The sequence below is a fragment of the Neurospora hispaniola genome (genome assembly GCF_033458365.1).
Source record: "Neurospora hispaniola strain FGSC 10403 chromosome Unknown B0T23scaffold_3, whole genome shotgun sequence".
Lineage (NCBI taxonomy): Eukaryota > Fungi > Ascomycota > Sordariomycetes > Sordariales > Sordariaceae > Neurospora > Neurospora hispaniola.
The window spans coordinates 2,664,744-2,680,254 of NW_026944408.1; the positions used below are offsets into that span (position 1 = coordinate 2,664,744).

At 53.5% G+C, this 15,511-nt stretch overlaps 5 protein-coding genes across 5 annotated transcripts; 4 read left to right on the forward strand and 1 right to left on the reverse strand.

Annotated features, from left to right (window-relative positions):
* Positions 1–1,650: 1,650 nt before the first annotated feature.
* Positions 1,651–5,525, forward strand: B0T23DRAFT_117194 (uncharacterized protein). Its single transcript, XM_062831974.1, has 7 exons — positions 1,651–1,763; positions 1,832–1,897; positions 1,968–2,026; positions 2,085–2,103; positions 2,169–2,234; positions 2,301–4,078; positions 4,139–5,525. The coding sequence occupies exons 1-7, from the start codon at positions 1,761–1,763 to the stop codon at positions 5,424–5,426; spliced, it is 3,279 nt and encodes a 1,092-aa protein (XP_062694198.1). The 5' UTR covers positions 1,651–1,760; the 3' UTR covers positions 5,427–5,525.
* Positions 5,526–7,682: 2,157 nt separating this feature from the next.
* Positions 7,683–8,415, forward strand: B0T23DRAFT_427732 (uncharacterized protein; the record flags this gene model as incomplete). The annotated part of the gene is made up of 2 exons (XM_062840086.1): positions 7,683–8,009; positions 8,080–8,415. 2 exons carry the CDS (start codon positions 7,683–7,685, stop codon positions 8,413–8,415), a joined length of 663 nt encoding a protein of 220 aa, XP_062694199.1.
* Positions 8,416–8,831: 416 nt separating this feature from the next.
* On the forward strand, positions 8,832–11,466 carry B0T23DRAFT_377439 (Hydroxyethylthiazole kinase family-domain-containing protein). The gene is made up of 5 exons (XM_062837031.1): positions 8,832–9,508; positions 9,636–9,771; positions 9,882–10,260; positions 10,331–10,542; positions 10,633–11,466. The coding sequence occupies exons 1-5, from the start codon at positions 9,223–9,225 to the stop codon at positions 11,189–11,191; spliced, it is 1,572 nt and encodes a 523-aa protein (XP_062694200.1). The 5' UTR covers positions 8,832–9,222; the 3' UTR covers positions 11,192–11,466.
* Positions 11,467–11,660: 194 nt separating this feature from the next.
* Positions 11,661–12,584, forward strand: B0T23DRAFT_403604 (Isochorismatase-like protein; the record flags this gene model as incomplete). The annotated part of the gene is made up of 3 exons (XM_062838798.1): positions 11,661–11,694; positions 11,902–11,938; positions 12,017–12,584. 3 exons carry the CDS (start codon positions 11,661–11,663, stop codon positions 12,582–12,584), a joined length of 639 nt encoding a protein of 212 aa, XP_062694201.1.
* Positions 12,585–12,733: 149 nt separating this feature from the next.
* Positions 12,734–15,252, reverse strand: B0T23DRAFT_117261 (uncharacterized protein). Its single transcript, XM_062831975.1, has 3 exons — positions 14,726–15,252; positions 14,300–14,658; positions 12,734–14,240 (listed from the first exon to the last, which is right to left on the reverse strand). The coding sequence occupies exons 1-3, from the start codon at positions 15,130–15,132 to the stop codon at positions 12,883–12,885; spliced, it is 2,124 nt and encodes a 707-aa protein (XP_062694202.1). The 5' UTR covers positions 15,133–15,252; the 3' UTR covers positions 12,734–12,882.
* Between the last annotated feature and the right edge of the window lie 259 nt (positions 15,253–15,511).

Below are 15,511 nucleotides of genomic sequence, written 5' to 3' on the forward strand. Positions count from 1 at the left end.
TCAAGACGGGATCCCTGAGCCTGCTAGCGCGGTACTTTGCTGCGGAGCAAGTGTCATGCACTGCCAGACGCAACACGCGCCCCAGGCGCATTTCTGGCCTTGCCGCCAAGATGGTTCTATCGTTGTCGTTTTTGGTCGAAGGTCATGACTAGCTTTCAATCAAGAACCTTGTAGTCCATAGCGATATATCTACGAAAAGGGAGGCAGTTTGGACACCGGTGCACTTGGATCGATATGCGGGATCGGTGGTGGAATCCCAGATCAAAGTCGCGCTCTATCGCGCGGCATCTCCAGAGCGGCCGCCCTGCCTGGAACCTGTCTGGTCCAAGTGGTGCATGCCGGACCCCTACCCTCGGAAAACAAAATTTGGAGGGTGCATCCGCCAACATAGATGATTGAAGAATGGGCCAAAATGGACGCTTCAACCGTCAGCAGATAGCCCTCGTCGCGGCGAGCACGGCAAGTAGTCGAACGTTGGGGAGCTGTCGGGTGGGCGGCCGGCAGGGTCTGCGAAGTGGTCCTGGGGGTGCTCGGGGGGGAAGGCCAAGTACGGTGCCAGTACGGGAGACGAGGAGGAGGGCAAAGAGAGGGCCAGGGCTCCCACTACTCTAAGGCAACGGGGGTAGGATGGCCGCACTGGCATCGGAGCTGGAGCCATCCCTCATCCCGTCCCTCCCTGGCGGGTCCAACGGGTCCCGGACGCCAACACGGACTGGTAAGGCCCTCAGGTTTCTCAGGTACATTCACACGCTCCCATTTGCCGTCCATCCTCCTCGTTCCACCCGACCATCCCCAGCGCCATGGGGCTTCCACTCCCGCCCTCTCCCACTTCTTCCACTTCTTCTCCTCCCCTCCTCCCCCCCGGGCCCTGGCTCAACTTTTTCCTCCTCCCAACTCCCACAACTTCGTGCACTTGCTCCCGCACCGCCATCCGCCGCCGCCCACCACGACCACGACGGCCGTTCCACCATAACCACACACACCACTTTGTCGCTTCCAAAGTCGAGATATTCGGGATATTGAATGGAATTTTGATACTACCTAAGCACCAACCTCCGGCCGGCATCCGAAACCTAACCCACCGTGTCCCGGCCTCCATCCATTTGGATTTGGCGCAAATTCCAACCATCACGCCAGGGAACGAGTTCGAGGCTTTGAACGGATGCAGCGCAGCATTGGGTCCAAAAAGTCTTCAATCAGCCTTGCAGCAGCAGCATTGAGGCCACCTCAAGTGTAGGGCGGTTGTACGTATGTACCTCCCTTTTGATATTACACCTTTCCACATACCACCCACATGGCACATACCTCATACCTCCTCTCCTCTCAAGTATCCTCCCCCTCCCCCCCAACCACACCACGCACCTAGCAAACCCAGCACCGGCATCAGCACCCTACCCTCGAGGCACCCACACACCACACCCGTGACAACCCTGTTCAACCCAACTCCCCTCTCTCCACCCGACCATCACGGATCGCGACATGAGCCACAACACCGCTCTTTTGGGCGCAACAACGCGTCTCAATTCTTTCAATCACACACTTGCTCACCACCACTTTTGCTCTTATAGGTCTAAAACATCTAGATTCATCATCTAGACACGTGCAAGGCTGCTCGGCCTTGCTCCCCGCTCAAACTAACCCCCGTCATCTTTGGGGTCTGACTTTCCGGCTTTCACGTCGGTTCTCTTCCTTTCTCCTCCTCACTCAAGGTCATCATTAACTCGGCTTCCTCTTGAGATCTCGAGGAGCGAGCTTTCATCATGGTACTTGATTTTCCCGAGAACCCCATTGTCACTTGGATCAAGCTGCTTACCCCATATTCACCAACTAGGTCCTATTCAAAAGGAAGCCGGTGCAGTTTCTGACTGTTCCGAATATTGAAGATGACAACCAAGAGGTATGCATGCTCTCCCCCTTTTACCCTCTCATGTGTTCGTGCAGTCGCCAGCTTACACGTTGCCTCACAGGTTTGGCACATCCCTCAGACGGGAGAGATCTTCGTAACATATGAGGAATACCTCAACCGGTATGTGCAAAATAATTAAGTCAACAGTGTGTGAATTTGAAAGCTGACTTGGAGATAGCATGGACTTCTACAATCAGGTGAGCACAGCTGTGCAAGTAAACAAGTCACCCCTGAATGATATGCACTCACACTTTGAGAACAGAAACGATTCATCTGCACAATCACAGGTCACTCTGGTCTAACTTTCTTTGAAGCCCTATCAAGTGAGGTATGCGAAGCTCCAGAAAGCCTTCTTCGTTTCCATACAGGACTAACCCAACCCTTTCACCTGCAGACTGCTGGGGCAGCTGAGGTTGAGCAGGCGTTTCCTGAGGCCCTCAAGGGTCCTGTTCTTCGACGTGTTCAGTTCCAAACCGTGTCTCGCATCGACACTCTGGTTGATCAGATCTACGATGAGTTTAAGAACGACTACTATCCGGGTGAGACTGTTACCGTGAGCATCGATGGAGAGAAACTACACGGTGTAGTCCGGGACAAGACTCGATTCGGAGGCACGGTCCTGCCTGATGGTTCCACCGCTCCCCCGTATTCCCGCTACTTTGTCAGTCTCAAAGAGCGGCAGGAGGAGGTGCCCGTCAATGACTCTCAGATCTTCCGCGACCGCAAGGTCTTCACCAAGTCGGTCCTTCGCTCTTTCATCAAGAAGACAGTAACACGCGAGGCTTGGAACGGCGCTCCCTGGCTAGTCAAGACCGACATTGCCGAGCGATATCACATTGACACTCGAATCCCGCCACATCTGCGCTACGACAACAAGTTGCTCGAGAGAAAGCAAATCCAGGCACAGAAGAGGATGACGCAACCCGGCGGTATGGGTATGGAATTCAATAGCCACACCAGCCACAACACCCCTGCCTCACCCGGACAATTTAGTCCTACAGGTCCTGTCCGCCTTCCTGAACTGAAACCAGCGCCTAAGAGTCACAAGTCAAAGGCTCAGCAGGCCGCTCAGGCCGCTGCTCAAGAGGCACGGCAGAATGGTGGCGTAGTTTCTCGGAAACATAACCTCTTTAACGGCCCCGAGCCGGGCGGGTTCATGCACTTACCACTGCCGGGCAATCCATTCCAGTTCCCTCTGTCATATCGCAGTCACACATTACCTCCTATATACAGCGCGCCCGAGCCTCCCCCGCCGCCCCCGCCGCCCAAGTACCCGATCGAGGATTTGCAAGTTGAATCTCGCGGCCTGGTGCGACCGCAACTCAAGTACCTGTGTGCCGATCCGCCTGTCGACCTGGAACCCACTTTCAAGGCGCCTTTCGATGGCAAGATACTCATGAAGTCGGTAGGACCCCTTCTCGAGACCTGGGATACCCTCAACGTCTACTGCGAGATCTTCAAACTGGATTCGTTCACTTTCGATGACTTTGTGGAGGCCATGCAGCTCGCCTCGGAGGAGATGCCGGTACAGCTTTTCAACGAGATTCATTGCGCTGTCCTCAAGATTCTGGTCAGCTCCGAGGCCGACGGCGGTAAGGTCCAAATTCAGCTACCCGAGCTTGAAGAGGAGGATGAGGAAGAGGAGGATGAAGAAGATAGCGCCGCCGCAACCCCTGAACCCGAGTCGTTACCTACCGCCCGCGCGACACGCAGCAGCCTAGCTAAGCTCGAGGCTGAGCGACTAGCTGCCGAGGCTGCTGCTGCCGAACGGGAAATGCAGGAGGCCGAAGATGCGCCCAAGCACCGTGCCGAGGAGGTTCTGAAGGATTACGACTGGATCGAGCACCTGCGGAAGCGCGATTTCAAGGATGGCGGCTGGGAGCTGATCATGGTCGGGTTGCTACACCAGCTGAGCAAGAACGAAAGGCTGAACGCGAGCTGCGAGGAGCTTCTGGAGCAGCTTGTGCCTGTCGAGGATGAAGAGCCGAGTCGCGAGACGGTGCGCGCGCGGTATGCGAGCCTCGATGTGAACTATCGCGTTCAGGCTTTGCAGATCATCTGCATGCTCACTGCGGAGACCAAGGCGATAAGGGGGTATATGGAGGATTGCAGCGAGCAGATGACGGCGTACCGGAAGGAGAAGATTGAGTGGCAGCGGAAGAGGAAACAAGCGTAAGTTGAAGTCCTTTGATTTGGTGATGCACACCGAAAATTGGCTAACGTAAATTACAGTCTTGAGGACCTCAAGAACTTGAACGACCAACGCAAGATCTTACTCCCGGACAACCTGCCCCCGAGTCCGCAATTGGAGCCAGCTAAGGTCAACGGCGTCAACGGAGCGCACACTAACGGCGATGTGAAGATGACGGATGTTGATGAGATCTCCTTGACAGGAGGGGTTCATATCTTGGACGAAATCCCCGACTCCGACGCCGAGGATGCCGACGGGACGCCAACTAACGGCCTGCGTAATCTGCGCCGTGGCAACGACCGTGCCGCCGAGCGCAAGCGCAAAGAGGAGGAGAAGAAGCAGCGCGCCGAAGCGGCGGCGGCCGCTGCCAAGGTGCCTAAGCAATCAAAGCAGTTCCTGAAGGTACTCAAGGATATTCAGAAGAAGGAGGAAGAAATTGCGGAATGCGAAAAGGAGATCGCCATCATCGACAACGACCTTCGAGAAGCCGATTGCCCCCGCACGAGGGTGCTCGGCAAGGACCGGTTCTGGAACAGGTACTACTGGTTCGAGAGAAACGGAATGCCGTACGGTGGTTTACCCGACAGCTCCACGGCGCATGCGGGGTACGCGAACGGTTGTATCTGGGTGCAGGGGCCGGACGAGCTGGAGCGCGAGGGGTATATCGATATGAAGGAGGAGTGGCAGAACGAATATGTTGCCAAGTTCGGAATCACCGTGCCGGAAAGGAAGAAGAGGGAGGAAGGCGGTACCAGCGTGTTCAAGGCCACGCAATGGGGCTTCTACGAGCGTGCGGAGGACGTGGATAAGCTCCTTGAGTGGCTGGATCCGCGGGGTGTTAACGAGACTAAGCTGAGGAAGGAACTCGTCAACTACAGGGACCGAATCCAAAAGGGCATGGAGAACCGCAAGACCTACGTGGGACTTGATACAGCTACAGAGGAAGAGAAAAAGGAAGAGAACGGCGCCACGGGTGGAGATGCGATGGAGGGTGTTGAAGCCAGCACTACGGCCGCCGTCGTCGAGGAGCCGCCCGTCCAGCCAACAACGAAAGGAGGAAGGGGCAAGCGGAGCACAAGAGGCAACAACAACAGCCGTGCGGCCACGACAACCAGACAAGTCACTCCCGAGCCACCAGCCTACAGATGTCTCGCATGGGTCAACACCACGGCCATTGAGGAGATTGGCCATCTCCACGGAGAGGAACCACCCCCGGCCAGGAATAGGAAGCAAAGCAAGAAGAAGCAGGAGGCGGCCGCTGCGAAGGAAGAGGTGGAAGTCCAGGTTGCGCCGACAACAAGGAGCGGGAAGAAGAAGAGCGCGAGGTGATAAGGTGATACACTGACAGTACAAAGATACCATCGCGATTTTCGATGTGTCCTGCTCTTAGAGAGCAACAGTATATTTTGGTTGGCAGTTTACATTATCATTAGTGCTGGGAGGGGGGCATATGGCGTGTGCGGCGGTTTATCAACATCTTGCGCGTCGTGTTTGCAATCCTTCACGCGTAGCATGTCAAGACATCTTTATACACGGGCACTACTGTATACATATATATATATATATACATACATACGTGGGTGAATTGGCCGGAAGGGAACGGAAGACACGGAATGGATGGATGGCATAAGAAAGGATGGGGCGTATGAAAAGCATTGGTTTTGTTTAGTTGTCTTACATAGGCATTGACTGCCGGTACTCTGTATCATGGCATTACGCATACTTGACACTTGTGTTCCTATACTTTGTCATACCGCGCCGTTCAATGGTGATAATGTTGGTACTGTTTATCTGTTTATCGGGCAAAGAAGAGCAAGGCTTGATAAACCTCATGCTATGTGTTCACATTGTGAGAAATCTCTCTCAATCTTGGATAGATCGGAAAACATCCCTTTTTTCATATGGTGTTTTGTGTGGGAAGAACCGAAGAATCACTTAACATACCTTACTACCACTAAGTTACTAATCACACGGAAGTCACATTCTCAACCGTCGTCTACCTCTTCGCCCACTCCCACCACCAACGCATCAACTTCCGCCGTATATTCTCCGCGCTCGCTACCATCACTCATCACTGCACATCATGGTTCTCTTTAAACTTGATTCTCGATTTGATAGAGGATTTGGGTCTTAGTCTTGACTCGGATTTAAATGAATCCGGTAACAGTAGTGGTAGCCGTGGTGGTAGTGATTGTGGGATGACGGTGGTGTAGGAGCGGTTGTCTGGCCTTGGTGGTTTCGATGGAAAGTGGTCCCTTTGGATGTGGTCTTTCCTAGCGTGAGGAAGGATTGCGGGGTTTGAAGGTTCCTTACCTAGGTAGGTAGCTGTATGTAGCGGATGGACTTGTCTCTAATGAGTTCATGCCCTCTTTGAGCGCTTTCGAGAAGTTGGCTAGAAGGCATGCAAAGATTTTTTGGTCCCTTACTTTTCGCTAGCGACTGGGAGAAGAAGTTGTCATTGTGACGTGACAGAGAATACTCTACTCCCGCCCGACAAGATTAATGTTTCTCAAGTTTCCCGTCTTGACATGCGAGAGAGTTTGCAACTTTGATGATCCTCAATGAAAAGAAGGCGTAATCAATTTGCCCACCAAGACAAATTTAGCCCGCTAAAAATTGCAAGGGCTCCCACATCTTGGGTTCTAGGCCAGGCTCTCGAAGCGCACCGCAGACGCTAGCGAGCCACCAATGCTGTTTCAGCCATGAGTTACGCACTATGATTGGTCGAAACTCTCACAATCTCTCTCGACCGGCTTTTAACCCCCCCGCCTTCGTCGCCAGTAAGCGCCGGCACATCTTCAACACCAATCCAACCATCGACCGCTCATCACACAAAGTTCGCGCACTGCATGTCTGCATATTCATCTGCGTCTATGTATCTTACAATCTAGCCAATCTGATGGTCAGAGGGCACTATTCTGGGTCCCCATCTCCTTTTATCATTTCCACCAAGGAGGGATAATTGACCATCAAGGGAAACAAGATAATCCGTCACAGGCAACTGGGAGGGTGGCATCGTCAACCCCCTACCTCGCAGCACTGCATCGGCAACGCGGATCTCCGGCTCTCCAAGTGGATGGCTTATCTATCTGAAGGCGAGATGCACCCTGAGATGATGGGCGTTTAGGTGCGCGGGTACGCTACCGGACGGTAGCACCGAGAGATCTAAGAGATCCCCGAATCCCATCCTCAGATTCCTTGCTGGCATATCCGGCGCTGTGCCAATGGCGGTTAGCCGCCCTATGGATGAGAGTTAAGAGATTGAGTTTGAAATCCGTCAGAGGTATTTGTATCAGAACAATCCCCGTGCTCCTGAGTCCTGACGATCTTCCCTCCTAGAGACAACCTTCCATCCGTTTCAATCGAACCGTTGAGCTGTTTGTTTCTTTTCTTCTTTTCGTCTTTCCAAGTTCACTCATATCCTTCCGCCAGCAACCCTTCCCTGGCGCCCCTTCGTTCTGTCTTGCTACATCTAGACACCAAGGACAGAGCAGTGCTCTATATCGATACGGACACACAACAGCATATACACTTTGAGTCAAATTTCACATCGGTCTACTCCCATTTTCAAAGACTTTCACCATCATGTCGTCCGAAAAAGCGCCTTCCACCTCTGAGATCTTCGAAGATGCCTCGCGAGACAAGCACCTGCAGAACAAGCTATGCACCGTCCGTATTCTGGACAGCGTTCAAACAGCCATCACTCTCTTGGGCCTCCTGATGGGCCTTACCGTCCTCGGGGTCTCCGCCAACACTCTCTCAGTTTACGATTCCACCAAGCCTCTACCGGGGTCTTTCCTGTCCCTCTGGCCTCAGGAGTTTAACATCCGACCAACCGTGGCCCTGGTCGCCGGCAGCGCCATCATCACTGTCCTCCACATGGTTGCCTTGGTCTTTGCCAAGGTACAATTCGTATGTCGGCTTCCTATTCTCCACCCATTCTTGTAGTCAAGACCGCTAAAACTAACACATCATTCAACAGCTTCGCACAAGCTCAACTGTCCAAGTGTCTCTATCGTTTGCGCTCCCCTTCTTCTCCCTTGTCGCCGCTCTCATCGCCGTCATCTTCTTCTACTCCGTCAACGCCTCTGACTCTGTCGATACCTTTTTGTCCTGGACCTGCCGGTGGCGTGCGGTTCCCATGTGGACGCAGCCAAACTGGGGGACTCTGTGCAAGCAGAGCAAGGCAGGCATCTACCTGTCCATCCTGCTGATCCCCGTGGAAGCTGGCGCGCTGGCGTTGAGCGGGTGGTTGCTAAAGGAGAGAAACTACGTAGAGAGATATGTCAATGCTAGGAAGAGTCCTGCTCTTTCTTAGGCGGTGGTGTTTTGGTGACAGACGGTACTGTAATATTACATATGTTAATCTGATGGTCAAGGTACGGGCTGGCATTTCTTGGCAATGAAACGGTTACGGATCAAGGGTTTAATGAGCGGGGTGGGTTTTGCTGGAAAAGAGAGGCATCGGAAACCCATAAAGCGATATGAACATGCTTAGAAACAATTATGACGGCTTGGAAATCCTCAAGTGTCAACTCTGACTCGTTAAGATCGTTGATGATTCACGGTACTGCATGTGTAACGTACGGTAATGCATTAAGCTATGGCGTACGTATTGGAGACTCATCGCACTGTGTAAGTTTACCACTTACTAGGAAAACCACGGCAGTGTAGGATCTCATGTGAAGCTTCAAAACATTTAACCTGCGATGCATGATCGATAGAATAGTTATCGAGATGAATTACTGCCAAGCTCAAGCAGTTTTATGGTGTAACGCTAAGTGATATATGTTGCCTCCTGTCCGAAGCCACACACAGTAAACCTATGCTAGCCGAACACTGGACGCCTACAAGAAATCACTCGAATCCATACCACTCGCACTTGCAGATTCACGCAATACCTAGATACTTACACTACGTACAGGTTCCCCCTCTTGGCTCTCGAAAAAATCAAGCCAGACGGTCAGCGGTACGGTTACGGTACGCTTGTCGCTTGCAGCCCCAAGGAAGCGTGCATTACTGGTAACCGCTAGTAGGCGTCCGGGTTTATGTTTGGAGATCGAGCCCCTCAACCACCACTCTCCCACCTCGTCCCTCCCAGCGGCAATCCCGTTTCGTCTTCAGGATGGACCGGAACAACATAAACTATGCCGTCTATCTAGTAACGGACTCTACCCCCGCCATCCTCGGCGACCGGGACCTTTGTGAGGTCGTCGAGGCCTCGGTCCGGGGTGGCACCACTATCGTCCAGCTCCGCGAAAAGACGAGCGATACCGGGGACATGATTGCCATGGGCAAGAAGCTGCACGCCATTACCAAGAAGTACAACGTCCCGCTGCTCATCAACGATCGCGTAGATGTTGCTCTGGCGGTTGGCTGCGAGGGTGTTCACATTGGGCAGGATGATATGGGTTAGTTGCCTATGCTCATCATCAGCAGCTTCTCTCACTCGCTCGGGACATGATCGAAGAGAGAGAGAGAGAGAGAGAGAGAGAGAGAGAGAGAAATGAACAAAAGGATTAACTTGCTTTCCAACAGAACTATCCACCGCCAGGCGGCTGCTCGGCCCTGACGCCATCATCGGAGTCACGGTCAGCACCATACAAGAAGCCATGGTGGCCTGCAAAGGCGGCGCAGATTACCTTGGCATTGGCACCGTTTATGCCACTCCGACGTGAGTGAGAGAAAGAAGAGGCTTCCACATGTCACCGTCGTCACCTCATCATGATTCCGAGGCCGAGCGTACATGTCGTCATGCATTCGACGCTAATCGCATACCCACAGAAAGACCAACACCAAGAACATCATCGGCGCCGCCGGCGTCCGCGACATTCTCCAAGCCATGGCGGATGCCGGGTACGACCACGTCAGGACCGTCTGTATTGGTGGCATCAACGCCGAGAACCTCCAGCGGATCGTGTACCAGAGTGAGGCCCCGAGCAAGAAGCTCGATGGCGTCGCGGTGGTGAGCGCCCTCGTGGCTGCTCCAGACCCAGAAGCGGCAGCGAAGAACTTGCTCGGTCTGTTTAACTCGCAGCCGCCTTTTGTCAGGGAAGCTACAAGCCCGAGGGCGGAGACGGCGGACAGCATTCTTGAACTTGTACCGGAGGTGGTTCTGGAGGTTGCTAGGAAGAAGCCGCTTTCGCATAACATGACGAACTTGGTGGGCACAACAATCCTATGCGCCTTTCTGTGTTTTTCAACAACACTTGACTGATTTGGAATGTGAATAGGTGGTGCAAAACTTCGCAGCCAACGTGGCCCTCGCCATCGGGGCATCGCCCATCATGGCCAACAACGGAGAGGAAGCCTTCGACCTGTGCAAGCTAGGGGGCACACTAGTCGTCAACATGGGTACCGTCGACCCAGACGGGCTACAGAACTATCTCAAGGCTTTGCGGGCGTACAACTCGGTCGGCCAACCGGTTGTATACGATCCAGTCGGGTAAGCATTATCTTCGTCTCTTAAAAAAAAACAGAAGACCATCGTCGAGGCTTCTGGAACACCACTAACACATTTCCCACACCCCTGCAGAGCCGGCGCCACCACCCTCCGCCGCTCCGCCGTCAAGACCATCCTCTCCCACGGCTACCTGGACATAATCAAAGGCAACGAAGGCGAGATCCGCACCGTCTACGGTATCTACGAGCGCGAAACCTTCCAACAACGGGGCGTCGACTCCTCTGCAGAGCTAGAAGTTTCGCAAAAGGCCGAGTTAGTCCGCAAACTTGCCTTGCGCGAGAAGAACGTAGTCGTCATGACCGGCGAAGTCGATTACCTCAGTGACGGGCAACACACGTTCCGCATCGACAACGGGCACGTCTACTTGGAGATGGTGACGGGAACGGGGTGCGTTCTGGGGACGACCATCTCGGCTTTCGTGGCGGCTTTCCCCAACGATAAGCTGGCGGCCACAGTGGCGGCGTTGTTGCACTTTGAGATTGCGGCGGAGAGAGCGGCTGAACGAAGGGATGTTCAAGGCCCCGGAACGTTTGTGCCGGCGTTTCTGGATGAGTTGTTCAAGATTAGGAGGGAGACGGGGCAGGGAAGGATGGGGTGGCTGAAGAGTGCTAAGCTTACTCGGTTGTCGTAAGCTCGTGTGTTTGGGTGATATGGAAAGCAGGGAGACATTGAGACTCGAGAAGAAATGAGAGATACCTTGGATGGAAATACGAACGATGTTGAAGTATGCTTGAGGGTATCTAGATGAAGATCAGACCTATGTCGAGTCTCAATGGATGCCGACCGCTCCCGTCGTTCGTTCGGTGACGCTACAGCGAGCTCGGGATGCGGGGTTAGATCGGCATGTACTCGGCTACCTACCCGCTACTTTAATAGAGCAACCTCCTCCCGCATATCTTACCCCGGAACTCGGTACCCCTCGCCCTTCCCCGCCTTCCCTGTGATCAGACATGAGTGTGTCCTTCGTCGCAAGGCCTGCTTCGTCCTTGTTATATAGGAGCATAACTCCTAAATCACTTTACAGACCATCAACCATTGCGATATCTGCCTCGGCAATTTCCCACCATCTACCCGTTGTACAAACACGACGTTCATCCATCATGACTGACTCAACTCCGAAACAGAGAGCCTTCGGTATGTTCATATGTGGAAGCTGTCCCAAACGCTCTACAACGCCCTTTCACTCTTCACCTCTTCAAAAACTTCATTAAACTGACCATTTTATCTAATACCAGAAAAGCCAGCTCTCTTGTACGTCAACGTCCATGGTTCACAAACCCCAATCCTCAATCTCAACTTCCTTCACTCTTACAATAAATTATAGTGTATGTGACATTCAAGAGAAATTCCGCAACGCAATCTATGAGTTTGACAAAGTGTAAGTATCATTGAATGGGTTTCCCCATTCCTCACCCTTAACTTTAACAGCCCCATCTCACAAGCATCCCATCTCCAGCGTCTCAACTACCACCAAACTCCTCCGCTTCGCCCACGCCCTTCACATTCCTATCTACGTCACCACCCAGACCCGGGCCAAACTAGGCGAAACCGTCTCCGAACTGCAACCCTTTCTCACCCAAAAAGACGGTGGTGGCAGCAGCAGCCTACACCCTCTCGTCGCTGCCGACCTCGACAAAACTCTCTTTGCCATGTACACGCCCTCTCTCGCCTCTTTGTTCTCCTCCTCGCCCTCTAGTATCCCCTCGCACATTGCTCTGGTGGGAATCGAATCGCACATCTGCGTGACGCAGACGTGCTTGGCCCTGCGGAAGAAGCATCCCAACACCAAGATCTACGTGATTGCGGATGGGGTCTCGAGTTGTAACAAGGAAGAAGTTCCCGTAGCGCTGGCGAGGCTGAGGCAGGAGGGAGTGACGGTCACGACGAGCGAGGCGTGGATGTATGAGTGCATGGGGGATGCGGGGATTCCCGAGTTCAGAGAGGTGGTGAAGATTGTGAAGGAGACGGCGGAGGGGTCGAGGGAGGCGTTGAGGGCGCTGGGGCCGCTGGGGGCAAAGATTTAGCCCTAGGGGGGTGGTGAGTGAATGAAGGGTTGATGGGATTTGAATTGGGGCGTTGAGTGCGGGTTACCAAACCGTCGTTTCCTGGGTAACCTATAGGGGTGTCGATACGAGAACTCGGATGAAACAAAACATATGTAACATGATACGGTCTTCAAATACTTTGTCCCATTTTCCCATCCCAAAAGGTTTAACGCCATACAACCCCAATAGTCCGCCAAATCAAAGATAAAGAAAAGGAGACCCATCGCCGATGCCCCGCTTGACAAAAAAACAAGAACAGATTGAAAAGGGGGTTAGGCTAACAAACCTTCAACCCACACACTTCAACACCCTTATTCTCCACATACGCCCTCCTCCTAAAATACCTCGTTGTCAACTCGCTCACAAAATCTGCGTCGCTCTTGCTCCACACATCTAGGCCCATGTGTGCCAGTGCTTCGCTGTCGACTCTTATCCACCCCCGCAAACAGCCTTCATACTCGGCTTCGTCGTCTTCGCCTTCACCTTCACGATGACTACCTTGGACTCCGGATCGCTCTTGACTATATAGCAATCCAGTCTGATCGTCGACATCGTGATAATCATCCCTGTACTCTTCCTCACCACCCGCATTAGGGTCGATGTCGAGGTCGAGCAGATCATCATCATCTGCACTGTCGACGAGGTCTGCCAAGACAGAGAGCACAGATGTAGTTAGACGATGGAAGTAGGCGATAATAGCAAGCTCAATGCGGGCCTGCTCCTCATCGGATGTTTCCCGTGCTCCGTCTTGCTGGGCGGTAGGTGATGAGTCCAATTCTGTTATACCCCCCTCTTCGATATTGTTGCCGGTCGAAGAGGCAGTGCCAAAACTTGTCCTCCTAGGTGTGCGTCCTGCCATCTTTGGGGCGTTGCCTGTAAGATCTTCAAGCAATCTGTTGTCGTGCGCCATCTCGTCGACCTCATCACTGTGGCCTTGCTCGCCTGCCGAGGCCCACCATATAAACCCAGAGTAGGCTAGGGCTGCCCATGTAGTCGGCTCCACGACTCGCTCGGCGTCATCGTCTGAGTTGGCGCGTGTTAGAGGGGGTGTTTGAGATGTCGCAGTGACCGGTCGAGAGGTCTCGGTTGATCTGGTCAGGGAGATTGTCGGCGTTCTGTTGAGTACGTGAGGCGTTGATACCGACCGCTGGCTTGTTCTGTCAGATAATGGACTGCGAAGAATCTGGGGTGTGGTCATTGATGTTGGGTCAATCCGGGCAAGGCTCATTTTCAGCCACTTGAACCTCCTCAGATCTCGCTGCGTAGCCTTGATTGGCACGCCCTTGGGGCACTCGACAGTTGGCCACATGCGCTCCTTTGCGTTGCCCGAGTGTGGTGGCGGCAATGTAATGAGCATATCCCATAGACCATCCTTGATCGTGAGGATGGTATCTGTTGTACAAGCAATCCATCCGGTTGCAGCCTCCTCCGCAGTAATACCACACGCAAGATCATTGTCGGTTTCGAGGTTGTCGCCCCTGAGATGACGCTTCAATGCCGCGTGGTGCTCTAGAAGATACCCAATATCGTGGACACCAATGTTGAATAGCGGTCGCAGACGTTGGGTCGATGCCGCAGGATCCACCAGATCGGAGACTGACAAAGGGATGTTGGATAGGACAGAGAGATTGTACACTAAGCAAGGTATGTAAGCAAGATTATACCGAAGTCACCCAGGGTTCCACACAACGTACCGAAATTACAAGCTTCATGGACGGGAGCATGAGTAGAAATTAGTATACGCTTGCGTAGTAAGGCAGCACGGTGGATGGGAAAGATAAGGGGTCCAAATGTATCAAGAAGCGATGTTAAACTCCAAGCAGGGTGATAAGGTGAGAGTCTGTGAGGTGAGGACATCAAGACGGTGCCGTCCGATGCAGACCTATTTCTTGAATGGCCTTTTCCGGGCCCGGGACGGCCCCCCTTGTAGCTCAGGGCGGGTGAGTCCAGCGCAGCTTCCGGTAGTGGCGGCGGGTGAGCGCCATCCTGCATCCCGTTTTGAGCCCAATAGTCCTCCAGCAGATGTGTCTGTTGACGGTCGACAACAAGTTTGCTATATGTCGTCCAGTGTTAGCCCCTGACGTTGGAAGCCTTTTGAAACACACAGCACGGTTATTTACCTAGCAATATCCTTGAGCCGGTCGGCATGGCGCCATGACCTTCCTAGCCGTCCATATACCAACGGAACCAAGACCCCAACAGCAATCATACGGGCATGGCGGTTTTCCTCCTCATCTGTCCTGGCGTTGACAAAGGCGCTCAAGCCAGCATGCCCCCCTTCGTGGACAAAGTAAACCAAGTCGTCGGTGACGGTATGGAGGCCGGAAGGAAGACTCTTGTACTCAACAACGCCATCGAGTTCCAGCCCGGGGACCGATCGTTTCCATACAATGGTATATCCGGCCTTGACATCGAAGTCGATCAGAAACAGAGCCGATATGGGAGGCAGGTCGGGAAGGACAGCCGAGGCCGACGGCTGGGGCAATCGCAAGGAGAGGGACGGCTGTCGCCCTCTGTAGGGGGCCATGGCGGCTGTCTGGCAATTGGCAATTTGGAAGTAGGGCTATGTCGGCGGTCTTTTGGAGAAGACGGGCGGTTGATTATCGCAGTCGCATGTGCTGGACTGAGACCATGATATCATGTGGACCCCCCACCAATTGACCATGCAGTGGGTGTAGTGGTCAATTGCAATCGCAATTGTTCGACACGTGAGTTTACCACACAGTGGTCGGTCGGTCGTCTGGGTGGCGGCGCGTGTACTAAGCTGTATGACAAAGGCGTTACTGGACAGGATCACGCCGGTGAGAATGAATACAAGCGACGACGAAAGTGATGTTGTGCGGTCGGCGGTGGTGTTGGAGTCGGGGGTCAAAACGCCGGAGCGGTCGCTGTTTGTTATTCTAGCA